We start from the raw sequence: 27,747 nt of genomic DNA, 5'->3' as shown, positions 1-27,747 counted from the left end.
ATTTAACACTTCGTATTAAAAACAAATGTTAATTAAAAATCTTCATTCAAATTTGTTGTAATGGTATTCTTCTTATCCCTTTAAACCTGTACCCAAACTCTCCTAACATCAAAGCAGGAGATGATGTGTTCTTGGGTGCCTTGTTTAATTTGAATCGCTTAAAAAACAAACAAAAAAAAATTAAATTACATTTACTAATAAAGTATACTCAAATTCGTTTTTTTAACTATATATAAAGTTTACTTGAAAAGTACAATTTATTATTAACCTGTAGGAATATGTAATATCAGTAGTGTCAGTGTTTTCTCATGAGCAGTGCTTCAATCTATGAAAGCTTAGCCCATGTGACTTGTTCTTAATGTGTGGTATTAGCAGGAGTTTATGACCTCTGCTGTTAGTCTGTATTGTCAGATTATCCATTTTCAATCCCTTCATTCTGCCTGGGTGAAGTACACTACTGAGATAACCCCAAGACAAACCCTTAATTTGTGGGAGTATCTTCTTAAGTAAACTTGTTGCATTTTAATGTACTGTATTGTAATTTAAATCTAATTTCAAGCCCTAAACTGGTACATTTTCAAGGAGCTGCTTTATGGAGTATCTGCCTTGGCAACTAATGTACAATGCTCATACATTAGTATAACTGAATGTTTAGTCAAATGGAGTTCTCACTTTTCTCAGTTCTTTGGGTTTTATTCATTTATCACTTACTCTATACTCTATACTCTATACCTGTGAAAATCTGAATGTTCAGCATGTAAACGGTTTCGCTTTGTCTATAGAACATCAGTTTTTACAAAAGTGTAAATAGCTTCAAATGGTATTTAATGTTGTAGTTTCCTACAGCCAATTTTATTTGAAAATGTAAATAAAATCCTGAAGTGTGTACAATATTTTATTTGATACATTTACTAAACCAACATTACCATAATTTAAAGCTGTTTACATTCCATGCTGTAGAATGTGATCACTAAGTGTGTTCTAATTGTGAGACAATGTGGCTGACAAATTTTCAAAATGCATCTCACTGCAGTGTACTTAGTCAGAATATGCCGAAAGGTGTCAATTTCTGTATGTTTTATGTGGAATAAGGAATAATTATGTAGGATTTGTGGTATTCAAAATCTTTCCTGAAGTAAAGATGATTCACGGTTACATTTCTTATAGGTTTGCAGCTTTTCAGTTTTATTCTGTATTGTCATTTTACATATAATATATGTATGTGTACATACATTCATATATATCTATATTATTCCATGTTGCATGATAATAGGTAATTTATTGCGTTGTGTCAAAGGACACCTTAATGTTGACCCATATTAAGGTACTTGACTGTGTGTAAGTGCTCACTTGCAGATGTAAGTGGCCTTGTCTGAAACTGACGAGCAGAGTTGTACTGAGTTTGTCACAATTATTGTACCAGAAAAAAAAGGAACATGTTCAAAAACATGTATTGAAAATGGTTTGCATTGAGCTGGGAGATGTCTGTGATTTGTACACTGACACATTGGAAATCCTGGTAATGTACAACTGAGAGAATATTGCATTGCCTTTTAGAGGTTCATTTCTGTTTCACAGAGGCAGAAGCTGTGTTTGGGGAGCATCCCTGTTCTGGTTTCTTTCCTCAATTAATAGATTCCTTGGGGGTTAGTTTCCTCTTACGCCAGGCCGAGTAATGTGCAGTCCCAAATAATCACCATTGGTTAAACGAATTGATCAAGTAAAAGGAGATTAACACAGCTTGTCCTGCACTTTTTACTTTGACTTTTATACTGCTTCAGCCTGTGACCGTGAGTAAAAGAAAAATTGTTTTGCGTAGATACTTATAGCCCAGCAGCTGCTGGTAACCAAGGCCCCCCTCAAATGATGGGTATGAATATGAACAACAGAGGAGCAATGTCTGGCACAGCTATGGGACCTGGTCCTGCCATGGGGCCAGAGGGAGCACCAAACATGGGAACACCAATGATGCCAGATAACGGAACCATGGTAATGTATTAATGGAATCATTTCCTCACTCTGATCATTCATTTTCTCTTACTGGAAACATTTTTTGCATGAATGTATGTCTTTTTAGAGAAATCTGTCTGGTTACAACTTGACACCTGTATGATAAAAATAGAATGAGGGATGAGTGATTTTAGAGTACTTTCATGCTAAAAGCAAAACAAAGCGGAGTGCTTTCAAAATCAAAATGATATCACCTTTAATATTTATGCTATTTATATTTCTTGATAACTCTACCTTTGAGAAGAGAAAATCCTTCCCAAAACATTTTCCTGTAGATTTCACTTGCAGTACTGCAAATTTGTAAATTAGACAGTTCTCTACATTTTACATTTGTAATTGATGCTAGCATAGTGAAGACTGTTACTGTAATCAAATATTGCTGTAGCTGTATACCAATTTCATTATTCTGTTAAAGGCTAACCAACATATAACTGCATGAAGAATTATTTGGGTGGGGGGTGGGGTTATGTTTTCAGTTTTACTTTTTCTGATTTTCTTTAAATAGCCTTCATTTACATTTAATGTATTTCTACAATTATAAAGGAAATGTATATTTAACACCTATTGCCAATGATTGCTTTACTATAGTATAGTATTTTGCATTATTTGCAATTCTCATACTTTACATATAAACTAACTCTAATCTTAATAAGTATGTATGTATATACAAACAGACAAGTAGTTTAAGATATTGACACCATTTATGGTTCTTTTGAAGTATATTTATCAAAATGTTCAGACCATGTTGAACACTTATTCAAAAAATGTAATCTGTTATAAGAATTGTAAGTCGGCCTGGATAAAGTCATCTGCTAAGAAATGTATAATTTAATAATTCAGCCAAGCGAGAACTGATTCCAGCTGATTTGATTTGAGATGGGGTGTGTAAACATCTGACAGCCACTCCATAAACAACTGGAATCTTTGTTTAGGCTCAATTTCTGTTAATCAATTCTTGAAAATACATTGCTAATAAATTAGTATAGTTTAATGAACACTGTAAGTCATGGAATGATATTGTCTAGAAGAGCGTCTGAACTTCAGCTTTAAATGTACATCTAAAATCAATTGTATTATCGTCTACACACTTATAGGTTATTACGAGTTAAAAAATCTATAATTTCTTCATATAATTATTGTGCGTCCAACACTATCCTATACTGGATTGCTTCAAAAAATACATTTGTGCCTGTTATTTAAAGATTATTTTGATTAATCTCTTTTGTAAAGGTCCTAGGGTGGGTGGGGGAGCCTTCAGATTTAAAAACATTTAAAAGCACAATTACATTTGAATGAATTTATCAAATGTTAAGGAGAGATTATCTTGTATTTGTATGCATACAAAGATGTCCCTTCAGTAAAAGTGCTTTACATATTACCTTTCCAAGAGTATAGCATGTTACCTTTTAAAGTTCAACCAATTAATCAGCCTTCAGGAACTTGGAGGAAAAAACAAAAACATTTCCCCTTGAACTTGACACTGCCTTTTTAGGATCCTTTCCTTTCTGTGTGTTTAACAACTTTAATTGTATTGGGATCTATGATTTGGGACATTAAACACAGCACTTTAACCTACAAATTTTTATTAGATTATGTATTTCCAGATATTTTAATATTTTTCTATTCTTTTGTACGTTTTGTGTTTCGTGACCCCCCTCCCCCGCATTGTACTATACAAGCAGAATCTTCTCTTCAGTCTCATTATATATCCATGACTGACTGGTGGTAAAAGGCAGCAGAAAGGCAGACCTTCATTGGTGTTCAACTTTTTCAAACCATACAATCTATGAAACTCTTGAAAAAGTGGTCTGGATCAAGGTGATACTGTACTGCAAACAAAGGAAAGGAAATACCCCCCACAAAAACAGCCTTTAATTGAAGGACTACTCACTCCTTGTTTTTATTTACACTATCTTTATTGCAATTTGATGTCATGCTATTGTAGATTTGATATGAATCGTAATACAAAAGCAGTAATATTAAATGCAATACTGCCCTTCTAACACCCTTTTCCCACCATGATTTGTCAGCCTATTTCGACTGCCGCATTTGAATTTGAAATAGACAGCATTACTCAGAGTAAAGTTTTCAGTGACGTAGAAGCAGTTTAAATTGAAACATTCTAATTGAGCAGACATCTAAAAATTTAAATAACTAATAAAATTACTCCTTTCTTCCTTCTCATCATTTTGTTCCTGGTACTGCCGGATTGTCCGTCTGCCGACCTTCCTGACTGCAACACTTGGAATGTTGGGATTTTTTTAACCCATTATTATCCTGGGTGTCGTGACATCGATCAACGGACTGCATGTTTGTACTTAAAATGAACGCACTATAGCGCAATGATAGATTCCCGCAAGGTGGTCCTCCACAAATGGGCTCCCCGATGGTTGGCAGACCTGGTGTTGAAGCTCAACAGGCACCGATGGTTGGTGCCGTTGCTGGTGGGGGTGGACCTGGTGGTTTTGGTAGAGGGAACCAGGGGGGCAACTTTGACGGACCTAACAAACGTCGTAGATACTGAGGTTTACAAGCTGTATGTTGAGCATTCCTAACCTCCTCATTCAAAGGACAGAAACTCATCACCATTTGCTAAATATATCTGTTACCTTTGTTTTATTTTGCAGCTAGTTTAAGCTTTTGTTGTGAAACTAATTTGTAGCTTACTTTCCTAAGGAACATGACAGCCTTTGTAGTGTAGCCACATTGGACGACCAGTTCTGTTGGCAAGTGACGAATGCGGATGTAATTTTATTTTATTTTATTTTTTATTTTTTTTGCTTTAACTTGTACAGTGTTTTACTTGAAATTAAAAAAAGAAAAAGAAACCTGGTAATTCATCTAGACTTCCATCTTTAACTGAACCAGAACTCATTTGCTTAAAATCCATACTTTTATTGTGGCTGAAATGAGATGTGTAAAAGTTAATCGACAGCAGTTTTGAAGAAAATGTGTGTGCTGGGCGTGATGGTTGTTTTCACTGTGAAAAACAGTTGACTTCAGTTTAAATCTAAAGCATGGGTGGAGCACTGGCTGATTTTGATTTTTTTAGTGCCATGTGAGTAGAATGCTTCTCATCCTTTAATTTGTGATATATATTTTTTTTATACTGGCTTAGTTAAATTGTCCTATTGAAAATATGCATTGGTATTTTCTTTATTAGCTAGTGTTTCCATGTAAACCTGCATGCAATTTTTTCATTATTTTTAATAGTGATTTAATTTATCTGTGGAAGGTAATTGTCTTCAATCATTAAACATTGTTCTAGGGGTTCATAACGTCTTTAATAAACTACATATTTCAAACACTAGTTGTGTGCAATTGTAATTGAAAAGTTTTTAAGACTATCTTTATCAATGTAATTTAAGTATTGTTTTTTTTTTCAGGTTGTGGTTTTATAGCATCCGTATTTACAGAATTATCAAATTTTATATGAGACCGAATTTTGAAATGCCTGAAACCGCTTAATTTTTTTATTTTATTCTATCTTTATTTAAATAGAATTAAAGGTACGGATTTACAGTTTACTTAAATCTGGTCTCAAGTTGAACTTCCAAATAAATCACTGGTAAGGAGTAAGCTTCTAAAACAAATTTTAAACCGGGAATACTACAAACCTTTAGGATGTGAAAATAGCAATGAAAGTTAAAATTGTAAATGAGAGAGCATTGATTGCAAAAATTATCACTGTACATGTCACCTTGTGAATGTATATGCACGGAAATGGTAATGTGTATCAACAGTTTGTTTTGACACTAATGAAAGAGGTCTTGAGTCTAATACATTTTTGACATAGAACAGTGAGGTCTAGGAAAACAACTGTTATTTATTTAGGATTTGTTCACTTCTCTGAATTGTGAAGGTCTTTTTGTACACCAAAAATAGGTGGAAATAAGTTATAAAACTGGGATGAAAGCAGTGTTAAGCATTGTTTATATGCTATGAAGATTGTATAAGATTGCAGTAATTTCCTGCTGTTCATCTAGAATTGATCACCTTACTAGTTACCTGTGTATGTATGTGCTGTGATGTTTACAATGATTCATCAACACTGTTCACTGTGTAACCTTGGGAAGCCCTGGAGCTGATCCCTAAACACCTGAAAAGATTTATCGGCAAGAATATTTAATACTCTATACTGTACAATTCTTATGGTTGTGTTTATGCTTATTAGTCAGATTATTGTAGTCTGTACATAATTTGAAAGTTATGAATTTATATACATTGTGCAGTTTAAAAACAGCTGATGTATGTTTAATATAAGTGAAGATGAGACTTTCTTTAAAAAATAACATTCTAAAGGGTTTGATCCTGTATATTACCACACTACATAGACTGGATAGTATCCTTGGATCACTTAGTTATTAATGGACACCAAACGAGCACGATGGGTCAAATGGCCTCCTCTCGTTTGTAAACTTTCTTATTTACTGAGCCTTCCCTCATGGGGTGCAGTGTTTACCTTAAGCTAAGCAGGCAATAGATATAAACTAAAAGAGTGGAATATTGAGACACTGTTTTAAACAGTGACTGGATGATTTTTAGTTTACATTTCTTAGCATTTAAGTTTAGAGCAGAGCAAATTGTAAAAGGCAACTAAGTTTATTTAAAGTTTTTTAATGTAAAAATATCCAAAGGTTTACATTAAATTTAAAGTAGTTATACCATGGTTTCTTCCTTGGTTACTTTATAAAATGAGAAAAAAAACTTTTATAACCTGGTAGTAATCTTTCTCTAAATTATATGCATCATATCAATTATGCCCTTTAGGCATTTTAGTTCTGATTATATTAAATTGATGGAGAGAATATTGGAGATTAGCAACTCCCCAAGTGTTTGGGCTTGACCTTGTCTTTTCCCTATTCTGTGGGGAAGAAAAGTATAACAAGGCTTATGTAATGTGTCATGTCAGCCAAATACTGTAGTGTTACAGTATACATCAGGTGGGTTCAAATTAATTGCTGTCATGTATGTCTGTAGTGAATAAATGTCCACTTTATGAAGTCAAAGTGGTAGTGTGAGTGAGATTAACAATGCTATAACTGCTACGGTACCTTACATGTTCAGTCCATTTTGTTACAGATAGTTTACTGGTTTCTACAAAAGGTAATGATATTTTGAATAAAACTTCTATACATACCCAGTGCATATACATTAATTTATTTCCAGTTATAAGTGCTCTAATATATCGGACCATCTTTATGCCTATTATATGTCTTGATATTGTAGGCTTCCTAAATTAAGACCGCACCTGATTTTATTAATGTAAGGCTGAGGGGATGCATTCGATATATCAGTGTTGTACTGTCTGATCACTTATCCATAGTCAAGACTGTTTACATTTTTTTTCCTATGCCATGGCTTTCTGTATGGTGGAGTCTGCTTTCTCCCACAATCCCCTATCCTCCTTGAAGTCTTTATGAATGGTTAATTTGTCCACTATTTTGTTCCCTTCATTGTTATTAAACAACCAGATTTTAGGTACTTTTAGCTTTCTTTTCTTCTTTGTTGAACAGATCAGCAAGTTAGAGCGCATCATTTGTAGCTGCTGTATGTATTTAATCAATATAATGACTCTTTTTCTTTTTAAAAAAACAGAAAAACAATTGACATTACCCCTGCCTTGCAACTAAGAGAGATGCCACATTAAACCCTCCTCTAAGGGATTGTACTGAGAAACTTCAGTGTTGGGTGTAAAACATTTTCAATACATGTTGCTGATGCTGAATCACTAGGAGTTTCAAAGTAAAATTCTAGGGATCTCTACATTTTTTACTTTGGTGTGGGTGTGATGACCCTTTAATTCATCATGAAGCTTACATTTCAGGTCATTCAACTTCTATTGCAGATGTTTTAAACATTTTAAGTTTTAAGTTACATATTGTGAATTGGATGTCATACACATGATTAAACAAGTTCAACTGCTGTACAGCAGGCCTAGTTAAAATGTTTAACTTTCAAAAAATGTATGTTGACTCCAAAGGAGACTGGCACTAAAGCCATGTGGAATTTGAAGAATATTCACACACAAATCAATTAACTTAGTGTTCTGTTGGGTGGACCCATCTATTTTATTTAAAATAAAGATTTTAAAACCTGGATCCCTTGTTTACCTTGCCAATTTCTCAGCCTTCTCTTATGTGGTAATATTATCTCAATGGCTTGTTACAGAGAAGATGGAAGCATTTCTAGGACTCTTAAAACTAAGGCTGGTGGACTTGTATTTAAGGTTCTATCAGATTACTACTTTTAATAGAGTACTATGGGACCACAAACGTGAATGATGTTTGTGGTTATTGATTGCAGGATTTTGAAAAGGAAAATGTTAAAAAGATGCATCCCATCCACACTAAACTGAACCATGGTGTTGGGAGTCCTCTGCAGAGACGAGCTATAAGCTTTATGAAATGTGCTAACACTTCAACAAAAGCTGAACTCTTAGTCCTCCAGTTGTTTATGTGGAGTATGACTTTAAGTCAATTTGGATCATTTTATGCAACTTGGAATTTTTTGACTAATGTAAATCTAATAAAAATGGCTTTTAGGAAATTAGTTTCAGTAATATTTTGATAGCCTTTTGTATTTTAAGTAAACAATTTCAGGATTTAGCAAGGAGGAGATGCATGACACAATCTTTGGCTTTAGAACAAGTTTTAACCCTTTTTCCCATGAAGCTTCAGGTAGGTGTACTTGCAGCTGCTGGCCTACACGAGTTGCCAGACTTGTTGATAAATGGTAAATAAACACTTAATTGAGACCAAAGATGTCTTCAAAAATAAAGTATGCATATTAATATTTGTTTTTAACCATGCAAGTCCAGGTGTTATGAAGTTCTGTGACATGTCACTCAGAAATGGGGAAATTGGATAGATGGTCTATACAATCTGTGTGTGTGTGTGTGTGTTTGTGTGTGTCCTTTTGTAGTAGGTACATTTTACATTATTTTAGCCACAAGCAAATAGCCTTTCTGACTATAATTCTTGTTTATGGTCCAAAAGCCCCTGTTTAGTTGAAACTTTGAATATTTTATCTGCAACCTTTTTTGACTTCTTTGCTCAGTATTTTACAGTGCAGAGTTTTTAGTGTTGGTTTAATTCTCTGCATTGTTTAAAGAGCCATCTACAGATGTATCAGTATCTGTATTTTTCTCATCACAGATGAAACTGGGAATGTATCTGCCCACCTCTATCGAGGTTGAAATGCCATTATTATTATTATTATTATTATTTTTTTTTTACATAATTCATTTGGGCCTTTATCCTATGATACTTGGAGATAAGAAAATTGTGGGTTGGCACTGAGCCAAACACATTTTCAGGTGGGAAGGCGATGCCCACAATTTCACAGTATGCCCAGTGGTCTCTGGAATTCTTGTTGACGTTCTGGAAACCGGTTGCAGCTGAGAGAGATCAGCCAAGACACTATTTTCAATGTAAAAGTGTTCAGGTTAAGTGCTGACAATATACCTTGAACGTGCCTTTAAATTAATATCATGTCTTATTTTCTTGATATGGGGTATGTTTGCATGTTAAGTATCTTAAAGATACTGATTTTAATTACATCTGTGCATGTTTTTTATTTTTTATTTTAAAGCACTGTGCTTACTTCAGTAATTTTATTTAAAAACTACTATATAGAGTTACTTGAGAATTGACATACATTTATGTCTACAGTACAGGGATCAAATTCTGTAATGTTGAGTCTCGGATTATAGATTCATTTCATATGCAACCTGAGCTGCCTGACCAGTTAGCCAACAAATCAAATATTTATAAAGGTCTCGGGAGAAAGGTGACCTTTGCTGATCTCACAGAAAGCGCAGTATTAATCACTGCTTCTTTGTTTGGGTAAAGGAATACAATTTAAATGCTGTATTCCTACTTTACCCCACCATGTAACATTATGAACATCTGTCATGATTTTAGAATGGATTCATGATGGTTTTCACTAAAGTTAAACCTCTAAATCTCTGGTGTGTCAACCATAATTGTTCGTGTTTGTTTCAGTTCATTTTCATGTTTGAATTTTCATATGGTCTTGTTTCTATAACTTGAACATTTAGTTTTCCTCAGTAAGTGTATGATGACATTCATTTGTGACATGCTACAATTAAAAAAACAAAAAACAAACATCATTTTGTACCTTTTGAGTTTCCACATAAATGACCCAGGCTGACCTACTTCACTGGATAAATTAAGATCAGTTTTACTTAGATTAGATTAATAAAATAATGAAGAAGCTTTCTGACATTAGGTAAAACTGCATCATGTCCAGTGCTTGTGTGTATGTAAAACATGTCCCCTCCCCACCTCCACTCATAGGAGGTTTTCAGATTGCAAAATTTTTTAAGTTTTCTGTTGAGTTTCTTCCTGTAAAATAAGCAGTAATAAGGACATGAAATGGAAGACCCAGATACACGAGTTTACAACCCAGAAAAGCTGTGAATGTGCAGAAGTTTCAAAATAAAGGAACTAGATACTTGAGTGATGGAAACATTGTTTCAGGAAACAAATGGCAGTCCTGTTTGAATGCAGAGGATCATGACAACAGTACAAATGTATTCATGTAAACCACAAAACAGTCCAAGGGCCAATGTTACGGTTTAAATCCTGCACTTTGCCCCCTGTGGGATTTGAGTAGTGAGTAGTTCAGTTTGTGTTACTAACACAAGACGGGCTGGTTTCTTCAAATGCCTTTCAAGTAAGTGAAATATTTTTCATATTTTTTTTAAAGACGTTGGACATTTAAACATTTTACTGTTGCTCCCATGAACTGAACAAAGGTGCATCTGGTAGAAGCCGTATTTCAAGCGGTATGTTTTTTTGTTGCAACGGAATGTCATGCTTTGCATGGAGTGCTTTTCATTCTTCTAGATTACAGTCCATGCCACTGCAATGCTGCCTGGAAGAGTTAAAATGCATTTAAATATTTTTCTTAATAATAACATTTTAGCATGTCTTTTACTGGTATGAATGAAATTGAAACAATTTATATTCAACATAGTGATATTGCTCTATGCTTTATCAAATGTTTCTACAGTAAGGCCCTCAAGTAATGTTCTCATAATTTGATAAAGTACTAAAATAGCTTTAGATACCCTCTTCTTTATTACTAATCTAAACTTGTGTTATACTAATCTAAACACATACGTGTTATATTGTGTAGCTTAAATTGAAAACCAGATAAGAATAATTTGTTTAATGTTCCTGAAAATGGTCACCCTTATGGTACCAGGTGCTTTAGCACTGCACAGATCTAGTTTAATTACAGAGTAATCATTTCACAATAGATATTCACACAAAAATGGGAGTGTAATCTGAAAATGCAGGAAATCCATTGCATTGCAAAGGCATAATTTATTTTGTGAATCAGATAGACATACACTCGTAAAGGCACACAAAGCATGAGAAGCATGGAGTGAAGAAAGAGAATTGTCATGTTTTGAGTGTTATCTTCTAGACGATATTTCCGTTCATGTAACCCTGCAGCTCTGAGGAAAATAGTTTTGTAACCAAACTTGTCCTTGTCCCAAAATGTAAGGAACGTGGAGAGGTTTACTGTGTACAAATCCTATACAAATTTTAGATTTGATACTTTCAAATATAGAACATCGTTATTTTGTGGCATGCAACTAACAGGTGTTGAAAAAACTTTATTCTGCAATCACTTATGGCTGTCATAAACCTTGTTGTGGATTACGATATAATAGATTCATAAACCACTAAAATCTAAAATATGTATTTTTATATCTGTCCTTGAGGACCACATTTTTGCAGATTTTTTTCGTTGCATTCTCACCATCATGAACTAGCATGCATTGTGAATACTTTTCTATTCACAGTTGTAAGATGTAGACTGCATGTAATAAATTGCATTTGTTGCTTGGTTCTGACTAATCCTCTTGTAAGTGTTGATTTGGTGACTGTTTGCTGCTTGCATGGTTTAAATATCTCTTTACAGGTATGGGACCTACCCAGAGAGAGGGTAAAAAATGAAGATTTTAACGGATTGGCCAGTGACATAGTATACTTTAATTTTACCTGAGCTATTTTATAGGAACATGTTCTTCCTTTTATCAATTTTATTGTCCTGGTTTAATGTGTGAATTAACAGACAAGCCCGAAATCCTCTCAGACGCACAGAATGTGAATAACTTGGCAATTAACCCCTGCTGGGAGAACTGTTGATAGTGTTTACCACTGTAATTCACCTTGAAAATTGATATTAATTCCTCAGTTATTTTCTATGTTCAAAACATGGTGGAGTATTTATTCTAACAGCATTTACCATTTTATATTATTCTGGTCTTGGTTAGATAAGTATTCACCTGCCTGAGTCAATACTTGGTAGAACCACCTTTGACAACAGTTACAGCTGTGAGTCTCTACCAGGTTTGCACATCTGGATTGTGCATCATTCGCCCATTCTTCTTGTCAACTTTTTTCAAGTTCTGTCAAGGGGATCATTGGTAGACCGCAAACTTCCAAGTTTTCCAACAGATTGTCAATCAGATTAAAGTCTGGGCTTTGACTGGGCCACTCCAGGACACTCACTTTATTGTTTTTAAGCCACTCCAGTGTTGCCTTGGCTGTCTGCATGGAGTCATTGTCCTGCTGAAAGGTGAATCTCCATCACAGTCTTGGGTCGTTTGCAGGTTTTCCTCAAGGCTTTGACTGTATATAGCTCCATTCATTTTGCCATCTACCCTACCAGGCTTCCCAGACCCTGCCAATGCAAACATTACTATAGCATGATGATGCTGCCACTACCATGCTTCACAGTAGGGATGGTGTCATCTGGGGGAGGTGCTGTGTTGGGTTTGCACCAGACATAATGCTTTGCAGTTAGGCCAAATTATTCCAATGTCTTTTTGCAAATTCATAGCAAGATTTTACATCGGATTTTTCAGAAACGGTTTCCTTCTTACCACTCTTACATAAAGGCCAGATCTATAGAGTACCTGTGCTATTGTTGACAACTTCCATCTCAACCATGGAATGCTGTAGGTTTTTCAGAGTTGTCAGTGGCCTCTTGGTGGCTTCTCTGACCAATGTCCTTCTTACCAGGCTGCTCAGGTTGGGAGGACAGCCTGCTCTAAACAGATTCTGGGTGGTGCTGTATACTTTCCACTTAATGATCAACTTGACTGTGCTCCAAAGGATATTCACTAATCTTTTTATATCTCTTCTCTGACCTGTACCTTTCCACAACTTTAACCTGGAGCTGTTTTGAAAGCCTCTTGATCTTCATAGTGCATTCAAAGCAAAGATAATACTATCCAAATGTGTGACGTGACAGAGACCTGTGTATTTAATCTGAAATCATGTGAACCACTTTTATTGTACACAGATGGACTCCTTTAAGCTTATTGTGTGAATTCTGAAGGCAATAGGTTGCACCTGAGTTTATTTAGGAATCTCATAACAAAGGGAGTGAATACTTCTCTAATGAAGACCTCTCAGATTTGTTTTAAAATTGATTTGTTTTTTCACCCCCCCCCCAATTTTTCCCCCACATTAAAAGTGTGGAATAAGTTTTGTACATCAGAACCCATGAACAACATGTGAAGTCCAAGGGTGGTGAATACTTCCCATAGCCACTGTATATGTTCTCTGATGCATACAATTTCCCACTTTCTCCAGAAAATAAACAATACAAATTCTCACACTGCAAGTTTTTGTTTTCATTATGTAACCAGTATTTCCAAGATGCCTATTTCAGTCCGTTCCGCCATACATTTAAATTTTCCATGTACACCCTAGGAATGTTCGAAAAAGACCAAATGATTTAAGTTTTCATAACTCCAAAATACCCCACAGAGCATCCAATCTTGACATAGAAAATGTTGCTGTATTATATAGATAGCTGATATTACTTTCTTGTAGATAAACTGAGAACAGACATAACCATTGTCAGAACTAGACTTTAACTTACATTATAGGAGAAGAGCATGTCCAAGTAGAAAGAATACATCTGTGGTTTTTAAGAGTCTCAGAAATCAAGTCTCCAACTTGATTAAGGGATTCAGGGTGACATCTGGTATATAGGAGTACTATCTGTGAGCTTATCAGATGCAATTAATACTATTGAATTAAGTGTAACATGTTTGGTCTGTGGGGTGGGCTCTTTTGACCAGTTCTTAGTGCTAAGGCGGCCATGGATATGAAGCTTACACATAGACCCTTCACTCTGTTTTGTAATGTATGTTTTCAAAGAGGTCAAAATCATTTCTGTATTGTTCCTGATTAAAAGGAAAAATTGGGATGTTGATTAACTGAAGACTTCAGTCTATTTCTCAAAGCAGTTTAAACCTTTTTTGAGAGCAGTATGAATTTCAGCAATAACTAACTCCTAAGCTTTTGTTGTCTGGAATTCTCTTGCATGTCAAGAATATAGAAGCTTCTTCAGGAGTAGTAAATTATATATAATTATTTGGACTATAAATAGAGCACTGTGAGAATACATTTTAATGAAACATTTAAAGGCTTTGCTTTTCAAACTATGAATGTTCTCTTCACAAGGATTTGTTTGCCTTTAGTGTCTGTATCTAACTTTACTGTGTCAGTAGGGGGACTCTCCCCTAATACATTTTATACAGAGGTTCCCAGGTGATTAACCTTGAGAAAGCAGATAGAAAATGGTATAATACAATTATATATTTGAGCATTGGAATCTTTCTTGAGAATGCCTACCAGCAAAGCATCTTTTCCTGTGGAATTTCATTCAAACAGGTGAGTTATTTTAAACATGTACAAGAAACCTGTTGTAACAGCATTGTAACTGCTTTATGCTTTACATTGTAATCTGCTTAACCACTTGATATACTGTCACATTCAGTACAATTGTGGTTTTCAAAGTGATCAGAATACGTCATGTCATTTTGCTTGAAGAGATAATATTAAGGTATTACAGTAAATTACATTATAATTTTGCTTTCTTTCTAATTTATGCATACCTCTCAGGTCCCTTTACACTATCAACATGTTAGAATTCAAATACTTTGCTATCTTTTTTTAACCACGAATGAGACTAGGTTTTCTGTCAGCCCAGTTTTTGGCATTTGTTTTATTTTCTGAAGTACTGTATATGTTACATTTTTCATTTTCATCTGTAGAAGGAATACAGTTGGGTGAATTGTTCTTACTGAAGTACACAAAGGGGCATGATTGTCTTGCAATTAAAAAAACAAATAGTTGTATGTTAAATTTTAACCTGATTAAAGTTGTATCTTGTGTTCATACACCTGCTAAAACATGTTGGTACCCAATTCATACCCTGCTCAAGGAAAAGACTGGAATATTACTCCCACAGGGTTCTTGTTGAATAATAAAATAGATGCTTGTTGCCCTTGAATGTGCACTGTGATCTATAATGTGTCGCTATTAAATCATATTTGTTGGAATGTCACCATATACATATGGTAAAGCAGTGTGCTATAATCCCCTTCATTCACTTTTAGTGATGTGATCTTTAAACATAGCACGCATTAGTAAACTGAGTATTTAAAAAAAGAAAAGAAAAAAAAAAGGAAAACATTCATCAGAGATTTTAGGATTTGAGAGACCGCCATTTTAGAATAGCTTGTTTCTGAAGAATGCATCATAACAAGATCTTTAAATAGATCATCCTACTTGTTAAAGGTTAAAGATCAGTGACTGTATATTTCACCACATATGAAAATATTTTTAATTTAAAATCGGTGTTGTCAGACATCAGCTTTGTAGTGACAATATGAACGCCTTCATTTGCACAAGGAAATCTCTATTGAAGTAAAGAGTTGCAACGAAGTGTTTGGTGCTTTTCAATTTATCTGTCCCATGTTGTACAATTTGAGAATTAACATTCATACTAATGCATAGGGCCTTGAATTTGGCATGACTTTTTAAACTTTGCCATGCAATATGTAGGGCCCTACTAATCTGCAGTAACTATACAGACAGATTGTTTTGACTGGACTTCTGCACAAACAACAAAGGGACCAACATTGTATAGAAGTCTCTATAATCTGACTAAACTGAGTACAAGGTGTGGTGTCTAGGATTTCACCTGCATGTAATGTGCTCAATGTGCTGAATCATCATAGCATGAAGACTAGGGAGTCTATAAATGTGATTTGAGGAAATCGTTTAATTTCTGCACCTTGGAGTTCTCCGTATAGTACTCCTGTTCTTCAAGAGGGTTATAAAGTAACAATCCTCTTGGGTCAATAAAAGGTGTGAGCGGGGGTGTGAATTTTAGGAAAACTGTCTAATGCTCCGTTTACTGTTTTTAACAAATGTAGTCATTTAATTTGACATGCTTACCTCTTGGGAGTTACGTGAATCAGGCTGGTAGCAGTCTAGTTTTTCTGCATTGTCTCAGCATTGTCTGAGGCCATACAATTCTAAGATGTAGTGGAGTAAGAAATCTGTAGAACTGACTTTGAACCATGTTCTCTGAATGACTCTCTGTGGCTCTTTATACAGCAGTACAGTGAAATATTTACCACATGCGGTCTGAACTGAGGGTAATGATATTGATTGTTAGGAGTGCACAAGACTTTCACCTTTGCTGTGGAATACGCAGCCAGCAATGAAACCAGTCTGTAATGTGCAGCAAATAGAAAGCAGCCCAGGAAGTGGATTATCCTTAATTCCTGCTTGAAATCCTTATCTGCTTCAGTCTCAGTGAAATTGCTTTGGATATGATGAGAGGTAAGACAATGTAGTAATTTATTTACCCTTACCCCCTTGTGTGTTTGTTTATACATGTGTGTATTTTTTTTTTTTTTTGCTTTTAACATTTATTTTCTTAAACTGCTGAAAGTTCTTGGAAAAATCATGGAATTGGTTTAAGAAATGTATTTTTGAAAGGTTTCAAGTTATTCAGCAGGTCCTAGTTACCTCAAGCTGTTATCAAGTCCACCCACTTCCCTAAAATTGTAATCACCTCAGTACCTAACTAAGTTAAAGCTCTCTTCTAGTAAAGGAGGAAGGTTATGACACTAACACAATTGATGCATTCAGGTGTAGAAATTAAATGCATTAGAACCGCATATAATAATCTTTAAAGACATGCAACGGTCTCATCAACAGGAAGCAGATGGTACAGAAAACATAGACTAGGATAACGTATATACAGTTCTGGAAAAAATTAAGAGACCACTGCAGAATTTCCAGTTTCTCTGGTTTTACTATTTATAGGTATGTGTTTTCTAATTCTATAAAGTACTGACAACATGTCTCCCAAATTCCAAATAAAAATATTTTAAAAGCTTTTTTCTAGCTTTGCACGACTTTAGCCCTGCCCCTAGGAGCCTGTTTTGAATCGTCCTCACCGTGCACTTCACCCCAGTTGCTGTTTGCTATTCTTTTTGTAGGTCACTTGATGTCATCCTGTGGTTGTTGAGTGACATTCAAATGAGTTGGCGGTCATCCCGGTCAGTGGAGAGTCGTTTTTGCCCTCTGCCGGTCTGTAGCTTTGTTGTCCACATTGTCTCCTGCTTGACCTTATTCTTATGAACTGCCGTCTTTGAAATTTTAAGGATGGAAGCAACCCGATGCTCACTGTATCCCTCTGCCAGTAAAGCTAGATTTGAACCCTTATTTTCCTCACTCAAAACTTTTCAACTCTTTTGGCATGGTCAAGTTATTTTTTGATTCCAATTACTTTTGAGGTACTACTATCACTGTTTTTGCCAACCAGCTGGTCCTGTTGCAAGAGGACAGTGATGACCACAGCAGTGGATTTTATACTTTTCCTCATTAAATAAGATTTGGTTCAGGTGATCACCTAATCAGTAGCTCATTCAGTAGAATGAGGCGTGCCTGTGTTGGAATTCAACAGACACTGGAATGGAATGGAATGGGTGCCATACATGTAGACAGTGTGAAATATACAATGACAATCGGGGGGGTCAGCAGTGTCACTGCTGATGGAGTGTTGTCTTCGGTGTTGGGGGGAGGGGGTGCAGACGGTGTTTCGTCCGTAATATATACACACGCTATTTGTCTGTTAATCTCCCTTATAAATATGTGTGGCTGTATGAGATTGATTCCCTCGCTGTGCTTTGAAAATTTTTAGAGAATTATTGAAACCATATATGTATTTTGTTATTAGCAACAGCTAGGTATTAAAATCAACTTGACTGTATGCCCTATCTACATAGGCCATGTTTTAAGACACTACCAGTGCTCAATGAAATGCATCAAATTCATATCTTTATTTTCTGGAATTGCTGTGGAAAGAAATAGTTACATTAAATACTTATTTAAAGAAGTTATATGGAAACAAATATATTTTTAAAAAGTGGTTGCTAATGGATTTCTTTGTCTTAAAATATCTGTTTAAACCAAACCTGTTTGTTCTAAAAGGTAGGGATGATCCCTCATTATTAGGAAGACATTTCATTATTGGCATTATTGCAGGCTGATTGATGAATATCCTGTTGAAACTCTTCAGTGGAGTTGCTCATCGGCAACATCAGGTTTCACATTGACGATCTGGTAGCCCATGCCACTCACATCCCCCTGTGGATTTCACATTGCCTTATTCAAGACTTAAAAAAACAAAATGAGCACAACGCAATGTACAATGTAATTTGTGTTCGACATTGAAAACAAGTACAAAAGATACAAGAGTTTGTGAAATCTCAGCTTCACATATTGTAATATGGCATATAAAAACTTCCCTATAAGCTGGGTGATTTTCTCATTGATACATCTATAAACCTGACAAGATCATAGCATGGGTATGGGAAATGTTTGTGAAGTATTTTGTGTAATATAAATTTATCATGGGGAGCCATTGTTTTTGATGCTTTCCCATTTCTGGGAACTTAGTATCTTTCATCTATATCTAGAAGTACAACCAAATCCTTTTTACTTGAAGCTTTTCCCCCTGCAATTTTCTGTCTTCATTCAAATATGCAGATTCTAACCAAATATAAAAAGTGAAATTATTGATTTAGTATGTGGTAAATGCAGTGCTTGTAAGAAGGTGACTTGAGTGTCTACTGCTTCAGCTTTCACCAGTTTTAATCAGAATCTGAAATATTAATAATTAAAACTGAGGGACTTATAAATGATAAAGCAGTCCTTTTTTCAAGATGTCTTAATGGATTCTGCTAAAGATAGCCCATAATAGATGGTAATAGTCAGGCTTCCTGTAGAAAGCTATACAATATTTAATAATTTGTCTTGAGTAATAACATGCAGGGGTGTGGCCATTATTATATATTAGAATTGGTATTTTCAAAAGTGTTATTACTGCCTTTTCTTGTAATATATTGAACGTACGAGTGCTGATATGTTGTTTCCTAGGATAACATTAATACTCGACTCGAAGTTTTGCTTCCATGACGGTTTTTCAGTACGCTGTATTTTGAAACCAGGAGATTCCATAAATATTCATGAGCCACTCGGTTATCATAACACTTAATTGGTTTCCTGCAATCAGACTCCTATTTTTAAGCACTCCGTTGTGTAAACATGATTAATTTCAAGCTAGCATGTTTTTAGTGTACTGCTTTCAGTTTAAATGTCACTATCTTATCTCTTGAAGACAAAGCTATCATTAGAGATCTTCCAGTAAAATATTTGTCCATGTTTGAAAGCACTCAACCCTGAAAATGTATTTCCCTAAAATCCTGTAAAATGTATTTCAAGCACAGTTGTGCTCTCTTGCAGGTACTAAGGCAAGTCTCGTTACTCAGTATGATGGGGACCTGATCACATGGTAGACTACAATGTCCTTTAAAGCACAAGGCATCTCCAGTTTGTTTTGAGGTGGTATTTTCTGAGGACTTCTCAATTCTAAGAGGCTAGAATGTCATCTTTGATAAGTGGGAGACTTATATTTCATGTCCAAGTGTTTGGTTTGTTTCTTTAGTGTACTTGTAGGAGCTCATTCACGGAATTAATGTATTGTCTTTATGATGATTTGCTATCAAATTTCTGAAAGATTTTAGCTTTCATTTTTGACACAATCATGTCTGACTCATCAGCTAACACTGTAGTGCTTATTAACTGCATATTGTTCAGTAAGATGTTTTTGCTTAAACCTTGATATTAAAAATTATGCATCATATTATCTAAAGATAGCTTCTGTAGAATGTCAAATGTGTGTCGTACAACTAAATTCACAAGTGTCACTTATTGTAGTTTTCTTTTCCTTGCTTCTCACGGTTTCTGTGCAGAGAACCATGTAGCAGTTTTTCCTGGTCCATAGATTAAGTATTTGCCTAAGTGTTCTTCACATTAAATAAATCCAACCTGCTGCTTTCCCCTAGTGAATGTCAGTAGGTTTGAAAGTTAGTATTAATTTGACCTAATGGCAGCTTTTAATGGGTTGAGACAAAACTAATAGGGTAAGTGTAGTGTGGTGACATCAGCTTTAAATTTTATGGTCATTACTTTACCACAATCCAGTGTACTGTTAAGACGCCACATTCAAACTGGAGTCATTTCCAGTGATTCTGATATGCATTGAATTTCTTTATGAACATGAAGCAGATGACTCTTTGTTTCTAAAGGTAGAGTGTACCATAGAAAGATGATGCTGTGTCTGTACCACACTCAGAGAAACCGAGAGGCACTGGCCCTCACCAGCTGAACAGAAACACTACTGTTCTGCAGCAGCACCCCCAGGCCTGGGTGAGATTCAACACACAACTCTTCTGAAAAACACTGGCTAGTATTTTGGCATTATTTTCCTGTATATTTGAAGTTTTTACTATTGAGTTGCTTAGTATACGTATCCTAATGCCAGAGTTCATTACATGTCCGTTTGTGATAATACACAGTCGGATATATAGAAACATATGCATTGCAAAAAGGTAAATAGTCACATAATACTGATAACAAAAGTCTCAAAACTTTGTGGGGAAAAAAAAGCCCATGATTACATTGTTGTGAGCCTTAACTATATGAATAGTGCATCATTTTGATTCCAGAGTCTGTGAGTATGATGAAGACAGTGTGACTTGTGCACAACGTGTGAATTGAATGCTGACAGGTGACCAGATTGACAGTAGTGTAAGGTAACGGATTGTATCTGCTACACTGACCCACAGTGCACGGGTTCATTGAGAAGTAAGCAGAGCTTTACTTAGTCCTCCATGATTGGATTATTTGACTTCCACTTATTTGGTGCTACAGAGCCAGCAATGTATGTCAATGACTCACCCAAAAAAAAAAGTTAGAAATGGTTGGTGTAGGGAAAAAAAAAAATGTATACACATACACACACACAGGTGACAAATTAAAGGAAAAGCCAACATAAAGCATCTCCATAAGGTGTGGAGCACCAGAACAGCTTTGATGCACCTTGGCACAGATTCTACGAGTCTCTGAACTCTACTGGAGGGATGAACACCATTCTTCCAAAAGATATTCCCTCATTTGGGGTTTTGATGATGGTGGTGGAGAGCGCTGTCTACCACGTCGGTCCAAAATCTCCCATAGGTGTTCAATTGGGTTGTGATCTGGTGACTGCGAAGGCCATAGCATATGATTCACATAATTTTCATACTCAACAAACAATTCAGTGACCCCCTTGTGCCCTGTGGATGGGGGCATTGTCATCCTGGAAGAGACCACTCCCATCAGGACAGAAATGTTTCACCATAGGATAAAGGTGATCACTCAGAATAAGTGTAATGATAATGAGGATAAGTGGACCCAAACCATGCCAGGAAAATGCCCCCCACAGCATAATAGAGCCTCCGGACCCTCTCACTGTAGGGGTCAAGCAGTCAGGCCTGTACCGTTCTCTTGGTGTCACCACACATGCACTCACCCAATTGTCGAGAATATGGTGAAGGATGACTCATCTGACCATATCACTTTTTGCACATCTCTGTAGACCAGTGCCTATGGTTTTTGCAGCACTGAACTCTCAGATTGCTTTTGTCTTTGTAATGAGGGGTTTATTGCTGACAGTCTTATCATGTCCTGCATTGACATTCTCAGTTACCTGGGAGCAGGGGTGTCGCAAGGGGGTAGGCATCCTAGGCAATTGCCTGGGGCCCCGGGCTGAGGGGGGCCCCCAAATGGGAACTCCCCCCAATCCCCCTCCCTCGGTCCATAGCCCCCCCCCGCTGTCACGGGAGAAAACTCCACGGCACACCAACCCCCCCCCCCACAAGCATCACAGTCATCAAAAGTGTGCTTTCGACCACAATTTCAAACCCTATTGACTGATGTCTTTCCCATAGATCTAAATGCAGATAACTTTAGTCACTGTTCCTAATGAAACACTAACCAGTTGAGTGTCTTTGTGACTGAAGCTCCTACCATTTGTTCCCCAATAATGACCCCTCTTTCAAAGTAATCTTTATCCAAAATCGAGGTCAACTGGGCCTGCTCAGCATTTTTATACATGCCACAGAGCATGATAGGATGTTAATTCTTAATTATATCATGCAGTACACCTGTTTGGAGGCATCTGCATTCATTATGTTCCTCCACTCATTTATTCAGGTTATTCCTTTAATTTGGCACCTGTATATATATATATATATGTGTGTGTGTGTGTGTGTGTGTGTGTGTGTGTGTGTATATATATATATATAATATACACACACACTACCATTCAAAAGTTTGAGGTCACTTAGAAATGTCCTTGTTTTCCATGAAAACATACATGAAATGAGTTTGAATTGGAAATATAGCAAAATGAATAGGAAATAGTCATTTACAAGGTTAGAAATAATGTTTTTTTAAATTGAAATAATTGTGTCCTTCAAACTTTGCTTTCGTCAAAGAATCTTCCATTTGCAGGAATTACAGCCTTGCAGACCTTTGGCATTCTAGTTGTCGATTTGTTGAGGTAATTTGAAGAGATTTCAACCCATGCTTCCTGAAGCACCTCCCATATTTTGGATTGGCTTCTTACGTACCATACGGTCAAGCTACTCCCACAATAGCTCAATAGGGTTGAGACCAGGGCTGGTTGCATAAAACTATATTAGACTAGTATAAACCATTAGACTGGTCTTAATTTGACAGTTAGACTAGTCTATGCAAGTTAGTCAGTTGCATAAAAATGGACTAAGACTTAGCCTGAAAAGTTATCCTCCTCACCCCCAGGCTAACTCGGAACTTAAGTCTTATCTTTCAGTTGCAACCGACTGATGCTGACAGGCGGAGCCTCCCGCTGGCTCACACACACCTCGCTGTCCCACACATGGCAATCCCCATAAACATCGAGACTCCTCCCCACAAACTTCAATAAAAAACTGTATAGTTTCCCTGCACTTCTGTCATTTTTAAACTGTAGTTTGTATTATGTGCGATTTGTAATTTTGTGCTGTATTTAGCACTGTTGTTTTGCTATTGTGTCTTGTAAGTCGCCCTGAATAAGGGCATCTGGCAAGGAATAAATAATAGTAATAATAGCATTGCGCTGCGTTTAGTACGCAGATGTTTCCTCTTAAATTAGCATATTACTTGAGTTTCTCCCATCTCTTACAGACTGCACAGTGCGCACACAGCAGCTTGACAATGTTAACTTTTTAAAATTTTATCCCAAGACTTGTGTTTGAGTGTGTTTCAGAAAATGTTGCCAAAAGTATAACTAGTACATATTTTCAGTTAACGGATTATTGCTATTTTAGAGAAGCGTCCGCCATGTTTTTTTCTTTTTCAAATGTCTTAAATTCCCAGAATGCGTTGCATGATTGACTAAGTAAGACCAGTCGAAGACCAGTCTAAGGAAAGACTGCTTTATGCAACAGTCTTAACTGAGTGTCTATCCTTAGTAGGACTTATACTAAGACAAAGAATTAGTATGTTTATGCAACCAGCGCCACTCCATTATAGACAGAATACCAGCTGACTGCTTCGTCCCTAAATAGTTCATGCATAGTTTGGAGCTGTACTTTGGGTCATTGTCCTGTTGTAGGAGGAAATTGACTCCAATCAAGTGCTGTCCACAGGGTATGGCATGGCGTTGCAAAATGGAGTGATAGCCTTCCTTCTTCAAGATCCTTTTCACCCTGTACAAATCTCCCACATTACCACCAACCAAAGCATCCCCAGACCATCACATTGCCTCCACCATGCTTGACAGATGGCGTCAAGCTCTCCTCCAGCATCTTTTCATTTGGTCTGCATCTCACGAATGTTCTTCTTTGTGATACGAACACCTCAAACTTAGATTCATCTGTCCATAACACCTTTCACTAATCTTCCTCTGTCCAGTGTCTGTGTTCTTTTGCCCATCTTAATCTTTTCTTTTTATTGGCCAGTCTGAGATATGGCTTTTTCTTTGCAACTCTGCATAGAAGGCCAGCATCCCGGAGTCGCCTCTTCACTGCTGGCGTTGAGACTGGTGTTTAGCTGGTACTATTAATGAAGCTGCCATTACAAATCAGCCGTTTCCAGCTACAGTAGTCATTTACAACATTAACAATGTCTACACTGTATTTCTGAACAATTTGATGTTATTTTAATGTACAAAAAAAATGCTTTTCTTTTAAAAACAAGGACATTTCTAAGTGACCCCAAATTGTTGAATGGTTGTGTGTGTGTGTGTGTGTGTGTGTGTGTGTGTGTGTATATATATATATATATATATATATATATATATATACACACACACACACTACTGTTCAACAATTGTTAATGGTTAATACACACACACATGCACGCAAAATATGATTGTTTTAATGTCACTTTCTGTATTTCTATTGCTGTAGAAATATTAATAATGTATTACATATGTAAATTATACACATACATATATAGAATCATAGAAATGGAACAGAAATGTGCAACTTGTTATACATAATTTAACTTGGAAAAAGTATGTACAAGTATTGTTCAAATCAGATTTGCCCCACATTCAATTTAAAATAAACAAATCACTCCTGTTTGCTTGACATTGGTCTCCAATTCGTAAATGACAGAGAGGCTTTAGTGGAATGCAGTAGGAACCTTTGATTAAAACCTTTCATTTCATGGTATTTCCAGATGTAACTGAGATTCACCCGTGTCTAATCTGATCAATTCATTCTTAAATGAGAGAATGAAAGTCAGGCATGCCTACATAACAGAAACACAACCAGTGAAATGCCACTGTGCACATAACATACACAGTGTCGGAGAAACGAAGAAGGGAGAAACAGTTACCGATTGAATTGGTTTCTGTACTACCCCTGAAATGGAAAAAAACATTTATGGATTACATCAAACCCCCGGTGCCCAGCCCAGATTCAAACCTGCAGTTTCCTATGCTGTAAGGGACATCCTGCATGGTGCCAGATGAGTAATACAATTAATTAATTGATTGCTGGCTGCATACTTCTGTGTCTGAGAGCCAAAATACACCCCTTGATCCATTTCTTTAAACGGCCTTAATGGTAGTATTAAAAGGCTTGGGACACCACCCACAATCTAATTTGAATACACTAATGTAAATCTTGTGTGTGTTCATGGATGAATAATCTTGTATGTTCTGTCATTTCTTAATAAATGCTTCCTCCTTGTAGCTGTACTGTCAGTGATATCGACTGAGCAGTTATTGTGACAATGGTGAACTTTGAAACCTTGTAAAAGATTGAGAATCCCACTGTATACACAATGCACAACAAATGAATATTAGTTGCCTTGTTCTAATGCAACTTCTTGACTTGATTTTAATACGCACTATCTTCTGTTTGCAGAGAACTCTCCTGTGTTGATGGTGTTAAAGGTGGGGAGAGACGATGCTGTGGTCTTAGCAGGCACTACAGGTACGTTTATTACAGGTGGCCCTTCCCTGGAAGCAGTTTCTGTATGGTGGTGTCCTAATGATGAGGTTGCTGTTGCAGAGATCAATACACGCGCACTTCTAAACACACTTTCAGCGGGGTTCAATGGACTGTGCTATGTATGATCAGTGGTGCTCTGTGAATGATCTTCTGTATCTTCTGCCCTTAACATGTATATTCTTCTGCAGGGACTACGGTCTCTTTCTGTTAATGATAACATGTCAGAGGCAGTATTTTAATGAAACTCGGGTCTTAAGCTCACTGTACCAAGGACTTGTGCTGCACTGACCAACTGACACTAGTGCTGGGACTCCCTGATCCAGATACTGCTGCAGGAGGGGTGGCAGTCCAGCAGACCAGCATTGCTGCCCTGCGTAACAGAAGGGTGGCATCCCCAGGTATTTACTGCAGTTTGTCTTGCCAGCGCCTTGGATAAAAGGGTGTTCTGTGGACAACTGTTTGCTCTGAGTGCGTAGCATTGATAAATATCGCCCGTATTTGTTTTGCTTTAAATCATAAAGCAAACAAAGTCTGGCCATTAAAGTATTTTAGTCGATTGTCTGGTGGATTTAGTGTCACTTAGTGTCTTGTTTTCCTCTGTAATACCTACATGAGTTAAGACATTTACATTGGTTGAAAATGACATGCTGTACAAACAGGTATCACAATCTTGTACTCTATAAATTAAAATCAATTAAAATCTGATTCAATTACAGAAAATAATGTTCCAGTAAATTCTAGCCATTCTAAATTGTAGATTACAATTTGTAGCTGGGCCTAAATTAAGGTTATTTAAATACTCATACATAGTTATGCATGTAAGTTTATGAGCACATCAAACAAATTACTGCAACTGTTGCATATCAAGCCAGGAAGCCTTGTCCATTTCAGAACACCTCTTCTTAAGTAAGTATTCATATTTTCAATATGCTAATAATTAGCATGACAATATTAGCAATAGTCTTGGAATACCAATTGTTATTTTAGGTAAGATATTCCATGACTAGTGTAACTGAGATCTGTGAAACCAGCTGTAAGAATAATATACTTCTGCATGTTGTTTAAATTAGTGTTTAATCAATAAAATCCCAAAAGTGCAAACCTGTCTTGTGTATTCCTTCTAAGAATTCAATTTGATGTTTTTTTGAACTGCTGCCCTTATTGGATGTGCAGTGGGCGGCTGGGGTCCAGTTGAAGCAACACTGTGGTTTATATATGATGTGAGGTCACTGTCAGCTGCTTATCAGTAGTGGAGCGCTGCAGGATCAGTATAGGAGATAAATACTTTGTCTAGTAAAGAACTCAGATGTTATCTGTTGGAATTGTTACAGAAAAATAAATTATAATGCAATATATTTTAATGCAAAAAATTACAATTGACAATTCTACATGGTCAGTAATAGCTTTATATGTATATAATCAGAACTAAATATGTTAAATACATCTAGATTTACAGTCATTTGCAAAGATATCAAAAGCAAAGATTAACCAGTTCGAACATATATACAGGGCCCAGCAAGGGAGATGAGAAAATTAAGATTTTGTGCAAAATATTTACCTAAATTGTGGTAATTAATTGGGAAAATTGGTCTCATGGGATCATGATTGTCTTGATTGTGTTGTTCTTCCTTGAAATACAAAATCCCCATTACTTATTTTCTCTCAATTCCCTTCCTGGCTTCTATCTATATGTACACCAACTCCAATGGAGGGGAGGGGGGGAGATGGAGAATTTCCAATGATTGTATCAGTTCATTAAGTGCAATCTAGTTTGTAACCATAAAGGTGTTCAACAAGCACACAGTGTCATAGTGTAACACAGGGAGGTTCAGCCCTGGATGTCCCTGTATCAGACAGTTTTCATTCCACATGGTTTCACACTTAAAGGTCTTCACTGGCTCACCCACATGGTTTTGTTCTTTCTTTCTTTGTTCAGTGATTCTGAATAACAGAATGATTAACAGAATACAGAAGACTGTGGAACAGGGTTGCAAAGCTCTGCTCCA

The 27,747-nt window shown here is 36.2% G+C and overlaps 1 protein-coding gene across 3 annotated transcripts in view; it reads left to right on the top strand.

The window, feature by feature from the left end:
• pspc1 (paraspeckle component 1) overlaps positions 1-26,842 on the top strand; it is a 41,398-nt gene extending 14,556 nt beyond the window's left edge. The window contains exons 7-8 of one of the 3 annotated variants that reach the window (XR_010816983.1): positions 25,655-25,723; positions 25,930-26,842. Coding sequence is in view for 2 of the 3 variants with exons in the window: in XM_066706477.1 (XP_066562574.1) it covers positions 1,820-1,989; positions 4,349-4,534 (356 nt within the window). In the remaining variant the exon portion in view is untranslated. Of the gene's footprint in view, positions 1-1,819; positions 1,990-4,348; positions 5,321-25,654 lie in introns of those variants that run through there. The other 2 variants (XM_066706477.1, XM_066706478.1) reach the window with 2 other exon arrangements.
• Positions 26,843-27,747: the final 905 nt, after the last annotated feature.

The sequence above is a fragment of the Amia ocellicauda genome, chromosome 6, assembly GCF_036373705.1.
Source record: "Amia ocellicauda isolate fAmiCal2 chromosome 6, fAmiCal2.hap1, whole genome shotgun sequence".
NCBI classification, from domain to species: domain Eukaryota; kingdom Metazoa; phylum Chordata; class Actinopteri; order Amiiformes; family Amiidae; genus Amia; species Amia ocellicauda.
This window is presented reverse-complemented; position numbering and strand designations above follow the sequence as displayed.